The sequence below is a fragment of the Vanacampus margaritifer genome, chromosome 5, assembly GCF_051991255.1.
Source record: "Vanacampus margaritifer isolate UIUO_Vmar chromosome 5, RoL_Vmar_1.0, whole genome shotgun sequence".
Lineage (NCBI taxonomy): Eukaryota > Metazoa > Chordata > Actinopteri > Syngnathiformes > Syngnathidae > Vanacampus > Vanacampus margaritifer.
The window spans coordinates 28069731-28093851 of record NC_135436.1 but is presented as its reverse complement, the minus strand read 5'-3'; the positions used below and the strand labels follow the sequence as shown (position 1 = coordinate 28093851).

Below are 24121 nucleotides of genomic sequence, written 5' to 3'. Positions count from 1 at the left end.
GTCTGGGCTCCCGACCATGAAATATGTGGCACTGAACCGGGTTCAAAGCCGAGTGGGAAGGTAAATCAGCGGCCGGTGCACTCTTTGCAGATGGCCAATGAAAGATGCACATTATAAATCTAAACGAGCCCGTCGCTCGCTAGTTTATGGCGTCCAGGTTCTATCTCTGGCTTTTTTTTTTTTTTTTGCCTGCTCGTCATAAAAGACTTCAAAGTGTTTGAGCAGGCAAGAAAAGCGACCACGCCAGATGACTAAATGCTGTTTTTATTGTTTGGTTGTGTTTATTGGTGTGGCACTTTCTACTTTTGCATAACTGTTAGACTTTAGCATACACGCAACCATGACGTCCTTTAATTTATTTATTTTTTCCATCAATCCATTTTCCATTCAGATCTGTTGAGGGTCGCAGGCTTGCTGACTTGGAAAACCCGCGTACTGTTTTAAAATGCTGCTCCAGATTCCCTTTCCTCGCCAATGCCGTCGTTGCATTGCTGAGCGAACAAACGAGCTTTGAATGAGAATAAACCAAAAACTTGAAAATTCACGTTTGAACGTTTGAAAACTGCATTTGATGAACAGTTTCATGTTGGATTGGTTAGAAATGGTAAACAACAAAAAAGGAAATTTGAGGTAAAAATCCCAATGTTTTTATTTATTTTTTATTATTTTTATTTTATTTTAACTCTTTGACTGCCAGACGTTTTCAGAAACGGGATGTCGCCAGTGCCAGCCGATTTAAGCATTTTGACTGATCTTTCAAGGTCCACAGAAAATTATGTGTTTGGACTATGGAAACACACATACTGCCAAATGAAAGATTGGACTCTCATCTTTCACCAGAAAAAAAAAGTTTGTTTCTACCTTATTCCGTTTTTCAGTAATCAACAATAGAAAATGGTTAGTTTCACCTCTGTTTTGAAACAAACGTCTTTTAACGTCTTTGGCACTCCTCCCTAGGATTTTACTAAACGTTATTTAACGTTTTTGGCAGTCAACGAGTTAATATTGGGCTTTTATTTTGAAACTTTGAAAAAAAAAAGGAATAAGCTGAATGGTTAAAGGTTTGCACAGTTAAAATCAGGCAAAATTGTAGAAATGGAAGGGGGGGGGGACTTTTATTTTGGGCTTTTATTTTGAAACTTTGGAGAAAAAAAGTGAATAGGAATTAACTGAATGGTTAAATGTTGGCACAGTTAAAATCAGGCAAAAATTGTGAAAATTAGAAGGGGGTGGGAACTAAATTAGAATGTTGGGTTTTTATTTAGAAATTTGGGGAAATAAATAATTAAAAGGAATGAACTGACTACTGGTACTTTGAAGTTGGAATGGTAAAAAAAAAAGTGGACATTATATCAGATAAAATCCCTCAAATTTTAATTTGGGACTTGTATTTTGAAATAAAGAATGTAATAGCAATAAAGTGAACAGTTAAATCAGCCAAACACTGAAAATTAGAAGTATAACCCACAAAATCATTTTAAGCTTTTATTTTGAAATTTTGCCCCCAAAATGAGAAGCGTGTCAAGAAAACGAGATGAAAATCACCTCCGTCGGTGAATGCCCGCGAGAGCAGTGTGGCCTGGGAGGAAGGAAGTTGGATGAACGCAACATCTCAAGACGACTTGCTTGCTTTGCGGTGCTAATCAAGATTGTGGCCATTCATGTAAATCATTTTTAAAGTTATTCCAACTTAAATAACAGTTTTAGCCCCCACCCCCAAAAAATGCCATTTTTTTAATAATTTTTTTTTTTTTTACATTGAATGAACTCTGCAAGCCACACAAAATGTCAGCACCAAACCAATATGGCCGACTTTTTTTTCATGCCTTGGTCCTTGAGACTTTCCCGTGTGTCCTGTTATGATGGCCCTGTTTACCCAATTTTGTGTTGATGGGTAATATTGATGTCGGAGGCTGTTTTGCATTTTTTTTTGGATTGAGTTTTAATCTTAATTCCCAATCTTAAATTGGATGCCAGTCTAATGCATTTTTTTTTAAACCGTATCATTGCGAATACCTTGATTTGGTTTAAACGCATTCCCCCGGCTTTGCCTTCCAGACGCCGTCTTTCAGAACCACCCTCGGCTGCGCACGCCGCCGCTGCCGCTGTCCCACTCGTACTCGCCCAACCACCTTCAGCACCATGCGGCCTCCGTCAACTCTTTGAACCGGGGCAACTACACGCCGCGGAGCAACCCCAGCCCCGCGCCCACCGACGGCGGCTCTTCCGCGCCCCCCGACGGCGGAGCCCCGGATGCGGGCGGCGCCCCGGACAACTGGCTCCTCAACAGCAACATCCCGCTGGAGACCAGGTAGAGTGCGGCGCCGTTTCCGTGTCGGCAGATACAGGATGGAGTTTTAAATACAATCAAATAAGAAATAAAAAAAAGTAATGGGAAGAAAGGGAACAGAAAAGGAAAATTTGACTTGGCAAGATTTCTTGTAACAAACAAAGCTAGCATAGCCAGTGATGACATTTAAATAGCTAGTTCTAAAATATCTTGGTTGTACAGTATCTCATAAACGTGAGTACATCTTTCATATTTCTGCAGATATTTAATTTGATGTTTGTCTATATATTCCGCACGTTTCATTTTTCCGTTGCGTACGTACGGAAGAGGATTCGGGCCTGTCAAGTGAAAAAAAAGGGTTGGCAGGATTCTCACCTTTAAGTGACAATTCTGACTTTATTCTCATAATTCAGACTTTAAAGTCAGAATTCTTTATTCTCAGAATTCTGACTTAAAAGGGAAAATTCTGAATTCTGACTTTATTCTTTATTCTCAAAGTTCTGACTTTATTCTCAGAATTCTGACTTTAATGTGAAAATTCTGACTTTATTCATTATTCTCAAAATTCTGACTTCGAAGTGAGAATTCTGAATTCTAACATTATTCTTTATTCTCAAAATTATGACTTTATTCTCAGAATTCTGGCTTTAATGTGAAAATTCTGACTTTATTCTTTATTCTCAAAATAATGACTTTGAAGTCAGAATTATGACTTTAAAGTGAGAATTCAGAATTATGACTATTCTTTATTCTCAAAATTCTGACTTCGAAGTGAGAATTCTGAATTCTGACTTTATTCTCAAAATTCTGACTTTATTCTCAAAATTCTGACTTTATTCTCAGAATTCTGACTTTAAAGTGAGAATTCAGAATTCTGACTAGTCTTTATTCTCAAAATTCTGACTTTAATATGACAATTCTGAATTCTGACTTCACTCTTTCTTCTCAAAATTCTGACTTCAAAGTGAAAATTCTGACTTTATTCTCAGAATTCTCACTTCCAAGTCAGAATTCTGAGAATAAAGTGAGAATTCTGCCAAGCTTTTTTCCTTTCTCTTCACTGGCCCTAATCTGCTTCCGTACGTACGTGTCAAACATAATCCAATTTTAACACGAACAAGTCACATGACGCTGGGGGAAATGACAAACTGTGCTCAATTTGACATTTTCACTTAGGGGTGTAGTCACTTTTGTTGCCAGGGCTTTAGCTTTAGTGGCTTTAACGTTGTCCCATGAAAAAATGTAACGAAATATCTGGTATATAATAATATCGAGTTTACTTCACTTTTGTGCGATACTGTAATTCTATTCGTTATCTTCGCAGACAAAGAACGAGCATTATTTTGCCTTGATTTTCATTTCATGACATTTGAACGATTTATTACAGTATCGAGCTAACAAGAAGCAATGCAATGCGGTCAGCCAGGATTTCAAGGCTGACCATAACAAGAGAAGAGTGCCGCTTTTGGGCCTTCTGTTTTTGTGCTGGTAACCGTGGCGACGCGGCCGCATCTCAATTCTAATCACCAAGTGAAAAGCTCTGCCAACTCGGATTCGCGGCGCGTTAAACAGCCCGGCGTACGGCGGCGCGGCGTGCGTTCATCGGCGGGATGCTTTTGCGTCAAGTGCGTCCGCTCAGTGTCGTCGGTGCAATTGAGGCTCGGGTCTCATTGTTATGAGCACGCCCAAGCAAATCAAACGGAGCCAACACTCGGCGTGTGATGGCCTCGCCTTGCCTGATTAATCAATGTTTGTTATTGTGGATCCGACCGGAACGGGATCTCATCACTTTATTTAACATTTAGAACAGCTTTGGACTCAAGTATGTTCTAATTCTCTTTTATATGACAGGTCAAATTGACCAGTTTTGAAGTTTTGGGAAAAATATTTATAAACAGTAAAAAACAAAGTATACCGATTATTAGTAGTCAAGGATGCTGATAACCGATATTTGGAGCTGATATTAATTTTCACTAAAAGGGAATATATTGGCATCAAAATTTGGAAAAAATACAAATTTCAGCTCTTTAAAAAAAAAAAAAATTGTGGGGGGGATTTTTAAAGCATATGTTTATTGAGCAACTTTAAGGGTTCGTAAAATTAATTTTTTTTTTTACTAAATAGACATCTGGGATCTCCCAGAGGTAGTAGCATGTTTTCAAAAGTTAAATACAAACTTAAACAGTAGTTTTCTACAATAAATAAAGTATTCAAAAATTCTAGAATATCTGAAGTACCGTATTACATTTTTTACTTATCTTAGTTTTAATTTCAAACAAAATCAAAAGGTGCGAGAGACTTCCCAGGGTCACCAGCATCTCTGAAAATGTAAATAAAAATTCATAATAATTTGAAATAGCTCCCTGAAGATAACACTTTTTTTAATGGATCTATTATCAGCCATATGATTATTCAAAATGGCCGATGCCGATATTCGTCAAAATGCTGAATATCGGCGCCGGTAATTGGCCCAAAAAATATCAAAAAAAATATCTGGCCCATCGAGTGCACTTTTTTATTGTCAAAATAAAAATTCTTTCCCAAAACGTTGTATGTTAACAAGCCAGCTGGTGGCACGACAATGGCCTCGGAATCAAAATGTGAATTCCGCGGCGTTCGGTCGCATTCCAATCTAGTGGCGCCCCGTCCGGTCTTCTTTCTTTTCTTTTTCTTTTTTCCCACGAGCGCAGGTATCCATGCTCATTATAAGTTGTATTCCTTGCCCATGAAAAGACCTCAAAAGCAGGACTTTTCTCTTGGAGCGGCAGCCTGTCGCATGCGGACGCTCCTTTTCCCTCCACCGTCGTTTGCGTACGGAACAGACGAGGAGGCCGAGCGGGAAACTTTAGCACGGAGCGCAAATGTGCCTTTTTTCGGCGAGGCTTGTGCAACAAGCGTCATTAAGGCTGCTTCCTCATGTGAAAGCAATCGTAGCGACAAGCTGCTTTTGCAAACGTCGTCCCTGCAAAGCAACAGCCGTGCTACCCCCGTCCCCCCCCCCCCCCCGTGTCTCCAAATGTCCCCAGAGTTTCCTTTGATGTCGCATGTTTCCTGCTTCCACTTTGTTGCCTTGTTCCGTTTGTCGACTTTACCATTAGTCAAAGTCCTTCACCTTTTGTCCCCGGTGTCTTCCATGTTCTTCTAGACGCCGTTGACCTTATGTACGCCAATGTTTTCCTTCGTGTCTTCCATTTGTTACCTACTTTATGTCCCCTATTACACGAGGTCCCTCCGTGTTGCGTTCATCTTGTCTTTACGCCAGTATACAGGACGTACGTCCCTCATGTTGTCTTAGTCCCTCGTATCTTCCATGAGCAGTTCATCCCGCATGTACCTCAGTACCCTTCATCTTTGTCGCTCGTCTTTCATGGTCATCTGTCGTCTGTGTATCGCTTCAGCCCATTTCCGTGCCCTTTGTTAAGCATGTCTTGGCCCAAGTGTCTGACGTGATCTGTTGGCCAAAGGGTTGAAGTGACGAGTTCACTTTACTACTCCGCAAGGGTTATTATACTTTTGGATTTTTCATTTTAGTTCGTTATTATACAGTTTCGAGTTTTTAAATTTAATTGTTTTTAATTAGTTTTCAGGGTGGTTCTGTTAGTTTTTATTAGTTTTTTTTTTTTTTTTAATGCTTAGATTTAGTTAGTTTCAGTACTAGCTTTCTCTCTCTTTTTTTTAAGGGTTATTATACTTTTGGATTTTTCATTTTAGTTTGTTATTATATAGTTTAGAGTTTTTAAATTTAATTGTTTTTAATTCGTTTTCAGGGTGGTTCTGTTAGTTTTTATTAGTTTTAGTTTTTTTTTAATGCTTAGTTTTAGTTAGTTTCAGTACTAGTTTTCTCTCTCTTTTTTTTAAAGGTTATTATACTTTTGGATTTTTCATTTTAGTTCATTATTATACAGTTTAGAGTTTTTAAATTTAATTGTTTTTAATTCGTTTTCAGGGTGGTTCTGTTAGTTTTTATTAGTTTTAGTTTTTTTTTAATGCTTAGTTTTAGTTAGTTTCAGTACTAGTTTTCTCTCTCTTTTTTTTTTAAAGGTTATTATACTTTTGGATTTTTCATTTTAGTTCGTTATTATATAGTTTCGAGTTTTTAAATTTAATTGTTTTTAATTAGTTTTCAGGTTGGTTCTGTTAGTTTTTATTAGTTTTAGTTTTTTTTAATGCTTAGTTTTAGTTAGTTTCAGTACTAGTTTTCTCTCTTTTTTTAAGGGGTTATTATACTTTTGGATTTTTCATTTTAGTTCGTTATTATATAGTTTCGAGTTTTTAAATTTAATTGTTTTTAATTCGTTTTCAGGGTGGTTCTGTTAGTTTTTATTAGTTTTAGTTTTTTTTTAATGCTTAGTTTTAGTTAGTTTCAGTACTAGTTTTCTCTCTCTTTTTTTTAAAGGTTATTATACTTTTGGATTTTTCATTTTAGTTCGTTATTATACAGTTTAGAGTTTTTAAATTTAATTGTTTTTAATTCGTTTTCAGGGTGGTTCTGTTAGTTTTTATTAGTTTTAGTTTTTTTTAATGCTTAGTTTTAGTTAGTTTCAGTACTAGTTTTCTCTCTCTTTTTTTTAAAGGTTATTATACTTTTGGATTTTTCATTTTAGTTCGTTATTATATAGTTTCGAGTTTTTAAATTTAATTGTTTTTAATTAGTTTTCAGGTTGGTTCTGTTAGTTTTTATTAGTTTTAGTTTTTTTTTAATGCTTAGTTTTAGTTAGTTTCAGTACTAGTTTTCTCTCTTTTTTTAAGGGTTATTATACTTTTGGATTTTTCATTTTAGTTCGTTATTATATAGTTTCGAGTTTTTAAATTTAATTGTTTTTAATTAGTTTTCAGGTTGGTTCTGTTAGTTTTTATTAGTTTTAGTTTTTTTAATGCTTAGTTTTAGTTAGTTTCAGTACTAGTTTTCTCTCTTTTTTTAAGGGTTATTATACTTTTGGATTTTTCATTTTAGTTCGTTATTATATAGTTTCGAGTTTTTAAATTTAATTGTTTTTAATTCGTTTTCAGGGTGGTTCTGTTAGTTTTTATTAGTTTTAGTTTTTTTTTTTAATGCTTAGATTTAGTTAGTTTCAGTACTAGTTTTCTCTCTTTTTTTAAGGGTTATTATACTTTTGGATTTTTCATTTTAGTTCGTTATTATATAGTTTCGAGTTTTTAAATAAAATTATTTTTAATTAGTTTTCAGGTTGGTTCTGTTAGTTTTTATTAGTTTTAGTTTTTTTTAATGCTTAGTTTTAGTTAGTTTCAGTACTAGTTTTCTCTCTTTTTTTAAGGGTTATTATACTTTTGGATTTTTCATTTTAGTTCGTTATTATATAGTTTCGAGTTTTTAAATTTAATTGTTTTTAATTAGTTTTCAGGTTGGTTCTGTTAGTTTTTATTAGTTTTAGTTTTTTTAATGCTTAGTTTTAGTTAGTTTCAGTACTAGTTTTCTCTCTTTTTTTAAGGGTTATTATACTTTTGGATTTTTCATTTTAGTTCGTTATTATAGTTTCGAGTTTTTAAATTTAATTGTTTTTAATTAGTTTTCAGGGTGGTTCTGTTAGTTTTTATTAGTTTTAGTTTTTTTTTTTAATGCTTAGATTTAGTTAGTTTCAGTACTAGTTTTCTCTCTTTTTTTAAGGGTTATTATACTTTTGGATTTTTTTCATTTTAGTTCGTTATTATATAGTTTCGAGTTTTTAAATGTAATTTTTTTTAAATTAATTTTCAGGTTGGTTCTGTTAGTTTTAGTTTTTTTTTAATGCTTAGTTTTAGTTAGTTTCAGTACTAGTTTTCTCTCTTTTTTTTAAGGGTTATTATACTTTTGGATTTTTCATTTTAGTTCGTTATTATATAGTTTCGAGTTTTTAAATTTAATTGTTTTTAATTAGTTTTCAGGTTGGTTCTGTTAGTTTTTATTAGTTTTAGTTTTTTTTAATGCTTAGTTTTAGTTAGTTTCAGTACTAGTTTTCTCTCTTTTTTTAAGGGTTATTATACTTTTGGATTTTTCATTTTAGTTCGTTATTATATAGTTTCGAGTTTTTAAATTTAATTGTTTTTAATTAGTTTTCAGGGTGGTTCTGTTAGTTTTTATTAGTTTTAGTTTTTTTTTTTTAATGCTTAGATTTAGTTAGTTTCAGTACTAGTTTTCTCTCTTTTTTTAAGGGTTATTATACTTTTGGATTTTTCATTTTAGTTCGTTATTATATAGTTTCGAGTTTTTAAATAAAATTATTTTTAATTAGTTTTCAGGTTGGTTCTGTTAGTTTTTATTAGTTTTTTTAATGCTTAGTTTTAGTTAGTTTCTGTACTAGTTTTCTCTCTCTTTTTTTAAGGGTTATTATACTTTTGGATTTTTCATTTTAGTTCGTTATTATATAGTTTCGAGTTTTTAAATTTAATTATTTTTAATTAGTTTTCAGGGTGGTTCTGTTAGTTTTTATTAGTTTTAGTTTTTTAATGCTTAGTTTTAGTTAGTTTCAGTACTAGTTTTCTCTCTCTTTTTTTAAGGGTTATTATACTTTTGGATTTTTTCATTTTAGTTCGTTATTATATAGTTTCGAGTTTTTAAATTTAATTGTTTTTGATTAGTTTTCAGGGTAGTTCTGTTAGTTTTTATTAGTTTTAGTTTTTTCTTAATGCTTAGTTTTAGTTTAGTTTTAGTTAGTTTTAGTACTAGTTTTCTCTCTTTTTTTTAAGGGTTATTATACTTTTGGATTTTTCATTTTAGTTCGTTATTATATAGTTTCGCGTTTTTAAATGTAATTATTTTTGAGGGTGGTTCTGTTAGTTTTTATTAGTTTTAGTTTTTTTTTAATCCATCCATCCATCCATTTTCTTGACCGCTTTTCCTCACAAGGGTCGCGGGGGTGCTGGAGCCTATCCCAGCTGGCTTCGGGCAGTAGGCGGGGTACACCCGAACTGGTTGCCAGCCAATCGCTTTTTTTTTTTAATGCTTAGTTTTAATTTAGTACGATTCAAAATCGATTTTATTTAAATTATTTTATACTGCCTTGCCTTTGTCTGTGTGTGCCTTTGTTTGGAGCGCTTTTCATGTTGTACCCGGTTTGGCCATTAAGGGGCAGAGTAGTTCCACGCGGTCTAATACACTGTTAAATTGTAGCCACATTAGAGAGTAGAAGGAAAAAGTCACAATCAAGTTATCCCAATAAAAGTTAATTTTTTTTTCCAGCGTGGAGCCTGTTAGATATTATTAACATTTAAATTCTTTATTTTCATATATTAACCATTGTTATACATTATTAACATCTTAATTCTTTATATTAACCATGTTGAAAGGTTTTATAGACGTGTAAAGCAAGTAGTGTTGAACTCAGTATAATTTGACCTTAAGCTGGGACATATTATTTGGTCTAGAAGTTCCTTCTCTGTGGGAAAACACATTTGGTCCTTGAGAACAGAATTTGTTTCGAACACGCACCTCTGACTCTGTTTTCGCTATCGCTCATGGAAAAGTACCCAGAGAGTATGTTTTGTCTACAAATGAAAGAGAGGCGGTCGGTTTTAACTATAAGAAGCCATTTTACACGCGGAAGAGACACATTCGGCGCTCTGAATTCCACCTGTTAAGTGATGAATTGGAGTCTGTTACGATGTTCAGAGATCTCTGTTAGATTAAAATCATTTTTGCAAAGGTGTTTTTTCTTACATTAAATCTGTCTTCAAGTTTTGGAACACGCAAAGAGGACAAATATTTTATTCCTCTTCAAGCCGTTCTTTTGAGTGATAAAAGTGCCGCAAGTAGCGCGCTAATTAGCATTAGCGAGTCCGACTGTAGGAGATCATTACAATTCCTTGCACATCTTTAGATTGAAGCAAAAATCCTTGTCAATCAAATCATTTTGAATCAAAAATCATTTGCAATCGAAAATCGATTCTGAATCGTATCGCAGACCCAAAAATCGGAATGGGATCGAATCGTGAGACATCCAAAGATTCCCACCCCTACTATGTTCTATGTTTTTTTTTTCCTGATGTACCATATCAACCTACAGTATGTCCTTCATCTGTGTCTCTGTTGTCTTCCCCGCTCCATTTGTTACCCATGTTCCCTTATCACGTTTGATATTTTTATTATCCGTTGGTTTCCGTTGCCTTATATCCAAACTATTCTTCCTGCTTAAGAGTGACGGCTTAGCCGGGACGACGCACGGCTAGCAATAGCATTTAAAACCATTGCTCTACAGTCACCTTCAGGTTTCCTATTTTCACGTGACACGTTGTTCTCTTCCAACCACAACCTTACAAGGAGCCAGAATACTCTAATGTTTATTAGAGAGGAGCAAGACGCTTGCAGAGAAGGGCAGGGCTCGTACAAAACCAGGTAGGCCAGCGCGCCCGAATGATGGGTGGAGGCTAATCCCACCTTTGTTGTAGTCGTCTTAGTAGTAGCAATAGTAGTAGTAGCCGTAGTTCCATAAGGTGTTCAATGTCCCACGCTGTCTGTCCTTGTTGAGCGCAACACTGTACTTTCTTTGTGCTCCCCGCACGCACGCGCATCTCACCAGCGGCTTCATATCCATCTCTCCACCTGTGTGTAGAAACATAGCAAAGCAGGCATTCCTTGAGACTTTACAGGACAACCCCATTGAGATGGACGTACTGGCGTCCGCGCGCCGCGACGCCGCCTACAACGACGGGTAGGTCACATGCTTTGCCCCGCTTCTGTCGCTAATGCCTTGCGCTATGTTTCCATCCGACATTCTCTGCTCTCGATATGCCATCGGTGTGTGTGTTTGTATTTGTGTGCCAGAAGCTCAGTCCGTCCCCATGTAGCCCTTAGGCGGATAATGAAGCGTAATCGCTAACTTAAGAGGCCGTGCAAAACGGACCCCGCATGTCCGATTGCGAGGCAACGGCAGCACATTATTTTCTCTTGGACAATCGGTGAAGAAAAATAACGATACCTAGAAAGACTCTCAGTAGAGCATGGATCTCTGCCAAGGATGAGAAGTAATGCCAGACGGCTGGAGATTGGTCCCTCGGGCTTAGCGGCGAGATTAATACTGGACAGAAAAGAAGCAAAGCACGAAACGCTTGCAAGAAAAGATCAAGTTGCTTTTGATACGGTTCTGCTCCAGCCCTCTAGGTGGCAGTAATGCATTTCCCATTAGTTCCCAACCACAAACTTTTAACTCATTTGCTCCCAAAAACGTGTAAATACGTTCTATTTTAAATGTTTTAAAATGATGTATTTGTACCTTCTTTTTTTTATGCTAGAGCATACTGAAGGCTTTGATGCAGCCTCTCAACTGCAGAGAACAATTGATGAAATGGTAGTTATTACAAAAACGGCCAGCAGGTGGCAGCAGAGTATAAGAGATCAACCAGGGCCATGGTGAAAAAAGCTCATTTGCCCACAACTCTAAAGAGATTTGTGAACAATGATTACATTTAGCTATATTCTAATGCTAATTGCTGAAAAACGGAAACAGATAGAAATATACTTTCCTGATTAAAGAAGGAGACTATATTATTTATTTTGGTAGGTTCCGTTTTTATAGCAATAAAACACTATTCTGTGAACCTTGTAAAATCAGGCGATTGCTTCAGTGAAAATGGCTGGGAGTGAATGAGTTAATATAAAGTTTTAGCAATTTTGGGTCGAAATTACATTTATCATGAAGGTAAAATTCATCACATCCAAATTTTCACACCACACCCCAGTTTGGAGTCCCGACACAGTGTGACGTAGTCCAACATAAGTGGCTATAATCCACTTAACAAAATTCTTAGATCCGCACCTTTATCCCATTCCGAAACCAATCAGTTAATTGGATTTTACGCTTTAGTAGTTTTAGTGTGCGAATGAAACGCTGGCGATTTAAAGCTTGTTCTTACTCAGCGGTCAGGATTATAAAAGGAGAAAAACAAACAGGATGCAGGACAAGTCTTAGGTACGCATGTATGGAATTGAACAGGAAGTTGGTCATACCTGTATGAAGCGGCCATTTTGAACGGATTCCGAGTTCATATTTGACGAACTTTGACTTTAGAATTCACCCAAATGAGCTCCAATCAATAGAAGCGCCGCACAACGGCTTAATGCGTCTTTGCCTGTAGCCTTTTTCCATAGAAAAAAAATCATAAGTCCTCAAGCTGCACCGCCGTGTGTCGGCCCCGCCCCTGCACTTAAACGGAACACATGTTCCCAGTCACGTCCTTCGTGGCACGTCGCAATGTGCCGCTTAATCACGTCCGCCTCTTGTAAAGGTGTCAGTAAAAAGGGCCTTGACAGCGGCGCCGCCCGCCTCTGATGGACCGCTAGTTTGGCCCGTCCGATGTGGCCCCGGCGCCGTCCTCAAAGGACGAGCGAATAGCCTTGACACGCACTCCTGCTCTTCCCCGGGAATTACTCCTCCAGGCGGTGCCGTGAATACGGAAAAGAGAAGTTTGATTTAATATTGATTGGCTCAGCGGGCTGAGGAGGGAAATAGAGCAAAAAATGTTGTATTGATCATCGGAGTCTGAGCTCGAGCTTCTGTAGGCTTGGCAAAGCCCTCGTCTCGGCCATGTGAAGCCGTAGTAGATAAGTAAGCCCGCAAGTTAACAAATAAACGTCTTTGGAGAGCTTCTTTGGAAAAGCAAAAATGATGAGACGGAAGACGAGCCTACGCTGTAAAAAATGGGCTTTAAAAACAAAATGGCAGAGATGAAAAGTAAAATTATCTGTCAAGAAAACAGGAAAAACTCATTTGGCAAAATGTCTTTATAGAAGTGACCTGAACAAAAACCCTCCATTGTCTTACCCTTACACCTTCGGAAGGTAGGAAGGAAAGTAGTGTTATGGAAAATAATGATTTAGAGACGTATTAACATAAGTTTATACTGTATTGTAGACAACTGTATTTTCTTTAACAATGAGCTTTTTCACTTCTTGTACATAAAGCAAAATCAAAGTGACCTTGACTGACAAGCCTGCTCGGAACAGACTGCTTGCTTTCCTGTCTAGCTGACCTCCCTTTCTCCTCCCAAAAAACCCTAACCAGGCAGCATAAAGAATCTTTCCATGCTTTCCATGCTCTGTTAGACTTGCGTATATTTGAAGCTTCAAATTCACGTTTCATACATCTCGCCTAACTACTGAAAATTCCACAACAGTAGGATGGTTAGTTGGTCGGTCGATCGGTTGGAGTAGGTAGGTAGGCGAGTCGGTGACCTGGTAGGGGTGCAGAAGTTGGTAGGTTGGTAGAAAGATCAGTAGGTAGGACTAGGTGGGTTAGGTATACTGTCGTTGGGTCTAGAATAAGGTGCATGCTGAAAACAAACGTCATGAACAACATTAAATGACACAATTTAGAAAAGCGGAAAACAAAAACATGCAAAGTAATCCTTTTAGTTGACTTCGATGCAATTCCAACATTCAGCACAAAATTGTGTTTATTTTTCTTTCCATCAAAAATATTGCTTCAGGCGAAAGCGCTGAGACCGCTGCTTTAGCGCGTTTTATACCTCGCGGCTAATCCAGCAGCAGGGTTACCATGGCGACGGTACAGAGTGTGCCTGGGAACACAATTACACCTGATAGACAGCCCGCCACGTGCACTCAAGCCGCTTCCCTCCCCGCAGGCACTTCCTGTTCAAGCCAGGCGGGACTTCGCCCATGTATTGCACCACGTCGCCGGGGTACCCGCTGACCTCCAGCACGGTGTACTCGCCGCCCCCTCGACCCCTGCCGCGCAGCACCTTCTCCCGGCCCGCCTTCAGCCTGAAGAAGCCCTACAAGCATTGCAACTGGAAATGCGCCGCACTCAGCGCCATCCTGGTGTCCGTCACGCTGCTCTTCCTGCTGGCCTACTTCATCGGTAAGTTTCAACCTTGCCCGTGCCGATTATCCTCACCGGGAGGGCCGGTGAGTTGGAGCCTCTCTCTTTTGGTGAGAGACGGCGTTACACCCTGAACTGTTACAATCGCAGGACACGTATAGACGAACAACCGTTCACATGTATATTCAGGATAAATTGCTTTGTTTTAGTTTAGATTTAGCATTAGTTTTAGTTTTTTATAGTGCCAAAATGCTATATATATATATATATTAAAAAATTGCAGTGTGCAGCCCGTTGCTCTGTCACCAGCACGCTCACCTTGGCCGTAATAACGTTGTCACTTGAGAAAAGTGCAATCAGCGTTCTTGCCGGTCAGATAAGAAAAGACTTGCAGGTTTTTATATTTCTTTTTTTTTTAATAAAATTCCCCCCAACCTGTGCGCCCCAGCTGGCTAAAAGATATCCCCGCACTATTAAATCAGCTCTTCGCCTTTTGGCCAGCCCCTAAGTGAATTACACACTCCATCATTTATCTCTATGATCTATATTTAATACGGTTCGCGCAGCCGTCTGATGGTTGAAAGCGGACCTTTGTAAAGATGCCAAAAGGTGTGTGTGGGTGGGGGGGGGGGGGGGGGTGCTTAAGATGACCATTGACTTTTTTCCCTTTAGTTGTGTTGATGCAGATGATAGTTTGTGTTAATTTAAACGTTTTTTCACCCAAGTTAAAATGTTTATTTATTTATATCATTAAACATTTGGTTAATTTTCTTATTATAAATATTACAATAATAAATAAAAAAAATATATACAATTTTACAATGCATTTATTTATTTTTTATGTATTTTATCTAATAATTAATTATAATAAATGTTTTTAGAAATGCTTGAAAAAGAGAGAAGTGATTGTTATTGTTTTAAAAAAATCACACATTTTACATTTGTCATTCTTTCCTAATTCATCTACAAATGTGGCCCATCTGTTCCTAAAAAAAAACCCAAAACAATTTGGTCCTCAACCACAAATGCTTCCTTGCCCGATTCATATCTATGATCAACATTTAAAAATGGTTGGTGTGCGTTTGTGTTTTGCGGGATGATGGTTGAAAAGCGGACGGTTGTAAAGACGCGTCATAAAAACTGAAGATGACCGTTGACTTTTTTCCCGTCGCAGTTCTAATTGGTTATCTGGTTGCAGATTATGTTCACTTACTAGCTTTAATGGTACCATTTGGAGCCTCTAAATGTATGAAAAGGCCAGTCGAAGAGCACGTCTGGACTTTTAATTGCTGGCTTTTTGTACTCAACCAGCTGCTATTGTATCCCAGCAATATATTGGGTTTATATTTGATATTGTTTTATATTATTGTTGACTGGAAATTGATTGCTTTGTAAGCATACTTGAGATGTCAACAAAGGCCATAATAGTGTCTTCTGTTGACGTTTCCTCATTTTAGATTCCATTTAAAAGACCGAGCTAACCTTACTATTGCTGTGATTAGCTAGCGATTAGCTAGCGATTAGCCTCTTTAAAATCAGCTGCGAGAGGCTCCATTTATGCACTTTACATAACAGATGGATGAATTCATGGAACTTGATTGCATATCATGTTGAACTTTTGTTCAGTGTGAGCTTTAAACATTTTGAGCAGCATGAGTATATTTTTTTTGGTGGGAGGGGGGGGGGGGGTCACTTGGCATTTTAGCGTTGCCCATTGGTCTGTCTAAGATACCTGTTTTGGGATTGGGGTTCCTTTGGGGAAGTTGCAGTTCAGGTGTGAATATACGAAAGTGCGTCGGAGTAAAATGGCTTGAACGATGAGCAACTGTTTTGTTATTTCACCCCAAAAGCCGTGAATTTGTCAACATTTGGACGTTTGAATGGATGGTGCGGAATAACATTGGTAATCATCTCCTAACCTGGCGCAGGTGTACCCGATTCTGTGGGCACTTTGTATACAATTGGCCAAGTGGGCACACAAAAGGATTTCAGCGAGACAAATTAATTTTTCATTCAGGACATTTTGAATGGATATTATGCCATAACAATCAGGGAAGGCAATCAATTTCCGGCTCTTCCTTCCCCTGAGGATCTTGCGCACTAAAATCTGCATTAATAGTAATCTAGTTCATTTAAAAATTCATTCTTTTGTCAAAAGATTATTAGCTGCGGTCTTGGGCCGGCGGTGATTAAAGATGAATCTGTAGAATTTAAGGAGAATGAAAGTGGATTTAGGGGGTCCTGGCCTAAAGCCCCCGTTTCATCACATGTTGTAATTATACCCCCCCCCCCCACCCCCCCCCCCCACCCTAAAACCTGACACCATCTCCAGGTGCATCAAAATACGAGGAGACGGTGGGTCACCCCGATCAGCATTCGTGTTTAATTAAAAGACTGATGAGAAAATGCATTTGATTTCGAGTGCAATTAATTGCGCCAGCTTATAATTGGGGGAACCGGAGGCGAGATGTCTAATTAGGCCAATTAAGTCTCATGATGCATGTTGCGACCTTAGAGTTGGTTTTGTTTGCTCGCCACTTTGTGAGCTTAACTCAATGAAGTGCACCGTGACCCGTCAAAGACTACACAAGCACAGATGTTAATTGTGCTTGTAAATCCTCACTCGCAGCCATTTTCACTGAAGCAACCCCCTTCGCTCCCGGCTGTTTTACTGGATTTTGACTGATTTTGGGATATTCTGTTCTATTGCTTATAAAATTAAATTTGTATCTGTTTCCATTTCAAGTCAATCCTTTTTTTTTCTTGTCCTTTGGCGTTTTTTGGCATCTTTTAAATGGAGCGCTAAACGATTTAGCAAAAATAATCTAATTGCAAAGCAGTGAATGAGTTCATGCCGAATGGTGAGTTCAGATGTCCCTTTGATGATTAAAAGTGGCGATATGATCAGAAATGTGGCCATCACTGGAGTCATCACTTCAGAGGAGCTTCCTTCAGCCTGCGGCAAGCAGAGCCGACTCGCATCGGATGGGCCGAGGAGTCTTTTGCTTCCGTGTCCCTTAATTGGCACCCGGCGTGACCTGACTTTCCTGCCAAGATGTAAGCGAAAAGAGGCCACAACATAACATGCTGGGAAACTCTTGACAGGTCATCGCCTTGTCGAGAGCTCAGCTTGTCTCATCACTGGATATCTCATTAAAAGTGTCTAGTTAGTCCTACAAAAACCTCATCTGTGTCATTGCAAAGTTTGTACATCCCCAAAAACAACAAAATAGGTCGTCTCTCTTGGCTCGCATCCAATCCTCTGCCGGTGACAGATACCCCGACGTAAATCTTTAAAGATGGGAGCACTCGTTTGCCATTGGAGGCCTCGGGGACGGACGGGATGAAGAATGGAGCCCGGCAAAGACATATTACTAGGACACTTGGAACGACACATCCTGCCTGGTGACTTTGCGAAAGTGTGTTTCCTGCCCGACTCGCTCACTTTGTGCCTCTCTCGCGAACCGAGTGGACGCAAAACCACAAATCAAAAAGGAGAGGCTCTCGCCGGCTTTGGCAGTGACAAACAAAAAGCCGAGTGCTCGGTTTGTTCACTGGTTGTCGTTGCAGACGTAGATCAACGCCTTGTCGCGTTGCGGAAGAAACTTCTTGGGGAAAAGCAGAGGCGACTTGTCGAGGCGTGACAATTACTTGTACTGTACATGAACACGTCTATTTCTGCGCACGTGGTCTTTTTCATTGACTTTCTCCTTCAGCTCAGTTCATCCATCCATCCATCCATTTTCTTGGCCGCTTTTCCTCACAAGGGTCGCGGGGGTGCTGGAGCCTATCCCAGCTGGCTTCGGGCAGTAGGCGGGGTACACCCTGAACTGGTTGCCAGCCAATCGCAGGGCACACAGAGACGAACAACCACACTCACAATCACACCTAGGGACAATTTTGGAGTGTTCAATTAACCTGCCATGCATGTTTTTGGAATGTGGGAGGAAACCGGAGTACCCGGTGAAAACCCACGCAAGCACGGGGAGAACATGCAAACTCCACCCAGGAAGGCCGAAGCCCGGACTCGATCTCACGTCCTCTGCACTGGGAGGCGGACGTGCTAACCAGTCAGCCACCGCGCTGCCCAGCTCAGTTCAGTGCAATTCAATTTATATTGCGGCAAAATCACAACAGAGCTTTTCTCAAGGCACTTTTACACATGGAGCAGGTCTGAAATCACACTCCTCACTTGAGAAAAGACCAAGTGAACCCCACATCAGTAAGCACGGGCAACCGAGGGGAAGAAGAAACCTTACGCAGGCCTGAGATTCAGTGTGGAAGGGTTCAAAAGAAGAAAAGTTGAGCGACAGAGTGAGGGTTACGTTTCGCCCATCGCTGGTGACTCCATTTTTGACCTCCTAACCCACGGATTCCAAAACTAGAAATTCCACTCCCTCATCTTTGACGTTGGGGAGTGCAATTTGGAATCTTGGATTACAAGAAAGTTCCAGCAGTTGGAGGCCCGGCCAGCGGGGTGTCCGTAGGCTTCCTGTGTCCGATTTCGAGGCCCCATCTCCTGGTAAAAATCCGGCGGGGGGGGGGGGCCTTTGGACCTCCAAAGTCAGATCCTTGTTTTCCCTGCTGGGAATTTGGACCAAGTGGTGCCGGTTGGAATGTTTGGAACGAACCTCCACCACCTCCCCCCCCACGGTACTCAGTCGGTCACTCTGATCATTCCCATACCTGGTTAGAGAACTGGGAGAACGAGAACAGGCAGTACGGCAACCGTGTAGCAGTTCAACTAGTCAAGAGAACCTTCCGTCTCCCACAAATGACATCCTCGATGTGTCCAAACTGTGTGTTGGGGACTGCACAGCGCTTTTCATGAATATATTTTAAGGAGGCAAACATCAGCCTCCTGCTGTCAAGAGAACGAACTGTCGTGTTTGACCAGAGTTGACTAGTTGGGTTATTTATAACCGCAATTGTGGTACAATCTAACAGCGAAGCTGTGAGACAGTTGGAAGTCTCTCCTAAAACCGTCAGTGGATTTTCTGTCCCGCTGTCAACGTGCCGGGCGGTTTTGTGGGCGTTCAAATATTGTTTCTTTTGTAACCAAGCATGTCTGCTTTCGTAGACTTTAGATCTCAATCTTGAATGAACCACACGCCTTGCGTTTCAGCTTTTCGGATGTTTTGTAAAAAAAACTAGTACTGCTCAAGGCGAGATTGCGACGAGTGTCTAAGGAATAGAAAACGTTAAAGAATAAACTGCATGTAAATACTTTTCAGAAGAAAAGAAGCCTGAGCGGCAAATGATTAGAATGGTTACCATCTCGTCCAGGAAAAATTCGGAGTCGTACTTGAGTGTAGTTACAAAAAAGACATTCTGCTTTGTTGTATGTCAAAACAAATCAAAGGATGAAAGGCAACACTTAATCAGTTTGCATATGGTATTCAATTTAACGTCTTTTTTTTTTTTTTTTTTCACCGTTTATGCAAATGATTCTCGAGAAAGTCAGACTTTGAAGTGAGAAGAAAGTACAGAAAAAGATCAAACTATCAACGTTTTCGTCTGCGTCGTCAAGCAATGACAGGTGCACTTATAGTCTTGTCTGAATTTAAAAAGTCTTAAATCAAGTGAGCAGCTCTCTCAGCGTTGGCCTGTTAAGTGTGCCAATTTCAAAGTTTATAAATGAATTGTGTGCTTATTTACTGGGAGATGTTAAGAGAAGCAACAATCCAATCAAATGGTCCTATTGAGCTCCTTTTTTTTCTGCTGACTGTCGAATTCCAACGTTTTTCTTTTTGCCTCGCTAAGCTCATCTTGTCCATTCTTGTATTGGTGATCTGTCACCTACCCCACCCTTCATCACCCCCCCCAGCCACTTCTGTCCCCCACACCACCATTGTAGGACATTTCTTTTGTCGACCTTGTAAAATATCAGCATGCTTCATCCACAGAGTTCACATTGAAATATCCTTTGTGTCTCCGAGCTGCTTTTTTTTTTTTTTTTTTTTTTTTTTAACTTTTGGGCTTCAGTCTTGTTGTTGGGGGTGGGGGTTAATCGGCTTGGGGCGATCACAAGGCAGCAGGGGGTGGTCCATGCCAGCGTCGGCAGGCAGATGTTGTCGCTCGAGGTCAACACGGCACTCGGATGCCAGAGCTCAGCGGAATTTGCCGTTAACCATTAAACCGTGTGTCATCTTTGCTTCAACGTCTTGCTTTCACTCGCAGCTTAGCTTTAGCCCCTGATGCTACCTAGCTTGCTAGCTCCCTAGCAGGTAAATGAGCACCAATGGTGTTAGCTAGCTAGCTAGTACCTGGGGCTAAATGCCACAGTTTGGCTTTAGCCTCTGATGCTAGCTAGCTAGCCCCCTAGCAGCTAAACAAGCACCAATGGAGCTAACTAGCAAGCTAGCTAGCACCTGGGGTTGAAGCCAAACTGTGGCAGGCTTTTTACTTTCTGGACCTGGATTTGCCACCTCTGGTTCTGGATTTTATTCCAGTTGACTGACCCTGGACTGGTCAGCAAGCCATTGTCGTCAACCAGGTGGACAATTAGGTTTCCCAGCCTTTATATTATGTTTAACATTCCAAAAATATCATGGAACACCCCCAAATGAAAATGTAATTGTCTTTAGAATAATATATTCTAAGTGCCTCCACTAGCCTAAGGACGGCATTCTGATTAGCATTGTGTTTGTGGAATATGAATTAAGCAGCAAAATCCACCCATTTTTATCCATCTCAGGGGGCAGCCATTTTGTCTTTTACTACCACTTGCTCTCGACTGAAAATAACATCACAGTGCCTTAACGGTGTTGGAGCTAACGACCGTCACGGCACACCTGTAGACGGCGTGACGTTAGCAAGCTGAGCCCTAGGCACTTTGCCGTCATTATTGTCGACAGCAAGTCACAAAATGGCCGCCCTGAGATGGATGAAAATGGGTGGATTTTGACGCTTAATTCATTTCCACAAAAGCAATATTAATCAGAATGCTGTGTTCAGGTTAATTCATGGTTCTTCTCAAATCAAAACAATGTGCAGGGAGTCCTGGAGTTACGTTGTACCCGACCTACGTCGTTTCGACTTAACGGTGCCTCGTTCCTACCTTTTTTTCCCGTTAATTTTCCACAGTAATCAGGCCATTTTAAAGTTATATAAAGTTGTGTTGTTGTTACCTCCAGCAACGTGCATCCATCGAGCATGTCGGCTCGCCATCAGGCACGTCACATTTCTATGTCTAGGTTTCCATTAGCTCTGATTTCCCGTCCGTCAGCAATGAATGTCCGTGCGGAAACACGAAATATTGGTTCCGTCATCTTCCGGCTCGCACAAATATGTTTTTTTAGAATTACTGTAGAGAGTATTTTAATGTAAATAACGACTTTTAACATCACCAGCGCAGGAACGTAACTCGTCCGTAACTCAAGGACTCCCTGAACATCAAATTTGATATTTTAATGTGTAATGACTAGCAGAAGCATTCATAACATATCAGTGGACTTAACTCTTTGACTGCCAGACGTTTTCAGAAAAGGGATGCCGTGGGTGCCAGCCGATTTAAGCATTTTTGACTGATCTTTCAAGGTCCACAGAAAATTATGTGTTTGGACTATGGAAACACACATACTACCAAATAAAAGATTGGACTCTCATCTTTCATCAGAAAAAAAAGTTTGTTTCTACCTTATTCCGTTTTTCAGTAATCAACAATAGAAAATGGTTAGTTTCACCTCTGTTTTGAAAAAAACGTCTTTTAACGTCTTTGGCACTCCTCCATAGGATTTTACTAAACGTTATTTAACGTTTTTGGCAGTCAAAGAGTTAGTCATTAAATTGAGCAAATACTGGATGGATGCATTTTTGGAAGTATCAATCAGCAAAATGCGCCTGTCTCCCCTTCCAGCCATGCACCTTTTGGGACTAAACTGGCACCTGAAGCCCACCCAGAGACAGATGTACCACGTGACGGACGACAATACAAGCGGCCTACCTTTCCCTACCGACCTGAGCTTGAGACCGCTGGGCAACACGGGCTTGGAGGTACCTGATCGCAGGGGCAAAGACGACAGTAAGTGCGGCTTTTAAGCGCGTTATCGCAACGGCTCAGGCGGGAAGTTTTGTTGGAGGAGCAAAAGTTTGCCGATGACATTTGCGGCGAGCACCGTTGTTTTCGCATCGCGCCTACTCGGGCCTCGGTGGCATGCGGCGAGATCTGCATTGTAATCCAATGAAAGTGCTTGTCAGTGGGAAAGCCTTGTTTGTTCCTGGAGGGAGAAAATGGCACAGCTTCAGGGAGCCAGTGTCCCGGGGCTACAACTGTACGGGTGGGGGTGGGGGTGGGGATTAGCCACTCGCTCACCCTTCATAACGGATGTGATCCTTTCATCTCCCCACCCCTCCGGCCCGCCGTGCCTGGCAGCCAAAGAAAGCATGTGCTCGCCCCACGGTACCGAAGGCTCGGCTCCAGGAAAGTTTGCTCGCTTCCATTCCGGGGCAAATGGGCCAAAATGTAGCCGTACCATTTGCCACTGGCAGGCCACAAAAGGTAGAGAATGGGGTCATTACCATATAGATGAATCCCGCACTTGTCTTTTTTCATTTAACACATGGCAGAAAAGTGTGTTTAGCCTGCGAGGCGGCTGCAGAAAAGGTCCGAGCTCAGCCGCCGGGGATGGGAAATCAATATTTTTTGGAATAAGTCTCATTCTGGGCTGCTGTCACTGCTAACAATGACGAGCTGTCTCTGCCGCCGCAGCACAAGCGCTGCATTTACATGGCGGTCGGCCAAATCAGCCAATTGGCTTGATAATGACTGACATGCAAGCCATCCCATAATGGCACAAAGAGTGACTGAACACCCTGCCAGTGATTTTACACTCGGGCACGACAGGAATGAGGGACTTGGTGCTGCCCTTAATTCATTGACCTTCACCTGTTTTCAAAGTAGAGTTCCCAATATTGACAGCCGTGCTAGTCGCATTTTGATTCATCGTTCCAAGAGCCGCAGAATTTTGTTTCCTAGCATCAAAAGTCAAGGCAAGACGGGGGAGGGCAGCTTTATTTATAATGTATAACACATTTCATACACAAGGTAACTTCACAAAGTTACAAAACAACATTTAAAGGCAAACTAATTTAAGACAAAAAAAAACAGAAGAATTTATGACATAAAAAAAGAGAAAGAAAAAGTATTTTACTAAAATTACTAAAAGAACATACAATGCACGAGAATTTTTTGGGGAAAAAATAATTATAGAAACATTCAGCGTGGGTTGCGGGGGGAAAGGGCATTGTTTAAAAGTTGGATTTAAAAGCATTTACACGTCAGTTTTATTGGTGGCTTTCAATTTGTGTGCAGCATAACAGCTTAGAGCTGATGCACCATGTTTGCTTTGAACTCTGGGCTCCACTAATTGACCCAAGTCTGCTGAGCTCAGAACCCTACTGAGTGCATATTCCATGAACATTTCTTTAACAGTTCCAGGACCTGAGTGGTTCACAAACTTGAATTTCAGAGACAAACTGGGCGAGATGCTCTTTACACCTTCCAGGGATGTGATTTTTCCGCTAATTCGCGGAATTCCGCTTTTTTTATCTCCCCCCCAAAAAAAAAAATAGTTCATTGTGTATGCACATGACTCCGACAGATAACATCTTCTGCTATAACAAAGACATTTGTGGTTTGCTCTAATATGAGTTACTTTTCATTTGGTCATGATACAATTATTTGTTCATGAAATTTGAACTTTAACTTAGTTTTTAAAAGCAAAGACAGTCCAATGTTTTTGAATGTGACTGATTTTGAGTTGACTAAAACTGCCATTTTATATGGGATAGTTCAATATACATTGAAAATTTATGCTGTTGTTTTGTCTATTTCTTTGTCATGTGAGTGCATTGAAAGTACTTAAAAACACGGAAAACCCATGAGCTCAAGGGGGGCTTTGCCCCCCATGTCCCCCCACCATGGCACTGCCCTGGACCTAGCTGGGTGCCAGCAGCCCCCAGACCCCCGGCTAAATTTTCAGATAATTTCACTTTGGTCAAATCACATCCCTGACCTTCCCGTTGAAAACTCTACATGACGTTGGTGGTAGACTGCCCA

At 40.0% G+C, this 24121-nt stretch overlaps 1 protein-coding gene across 9 annotated transcripts in view; it reads left to right on the top strand.

Moving 5' to 3' along the window:
- The window catches only part of tenm4 (teneurin transmembrane protein 4), a 310021-nt gene that overhangs the window by 176231 nt on the left and 109669 nt on the right, over positions 1–24121 (top strand). For 3 of the 9 annotated variants that reach the window (XM_077565526.1, XM_077565528.1, XM_077565527.1), the window contains 5 exons: positions 2059–2311; positions 10545–10619; positions 10837–10935; positions 13865–14100; positions 21920–22084. In XM_077565526.1, the coding sequence (XP_077421652.1) occupies positions 2059–2311; positions 10545–10619; positions 10837–10935; positions 13865–14100; positions 21920–22084 (828 nt within the window). The remainder of the gene's footprint in view (positions 1–2058; positions 2312–10544; positions 10620–10836; positions 10936–13864; positions 14101–21919; positions 22085–24121) is intronic. The other 6 variants (XM_077565535.1, XM_077565532.1, XM_077565533.1 and 3 more) reach the window with 3 other exon arrangements.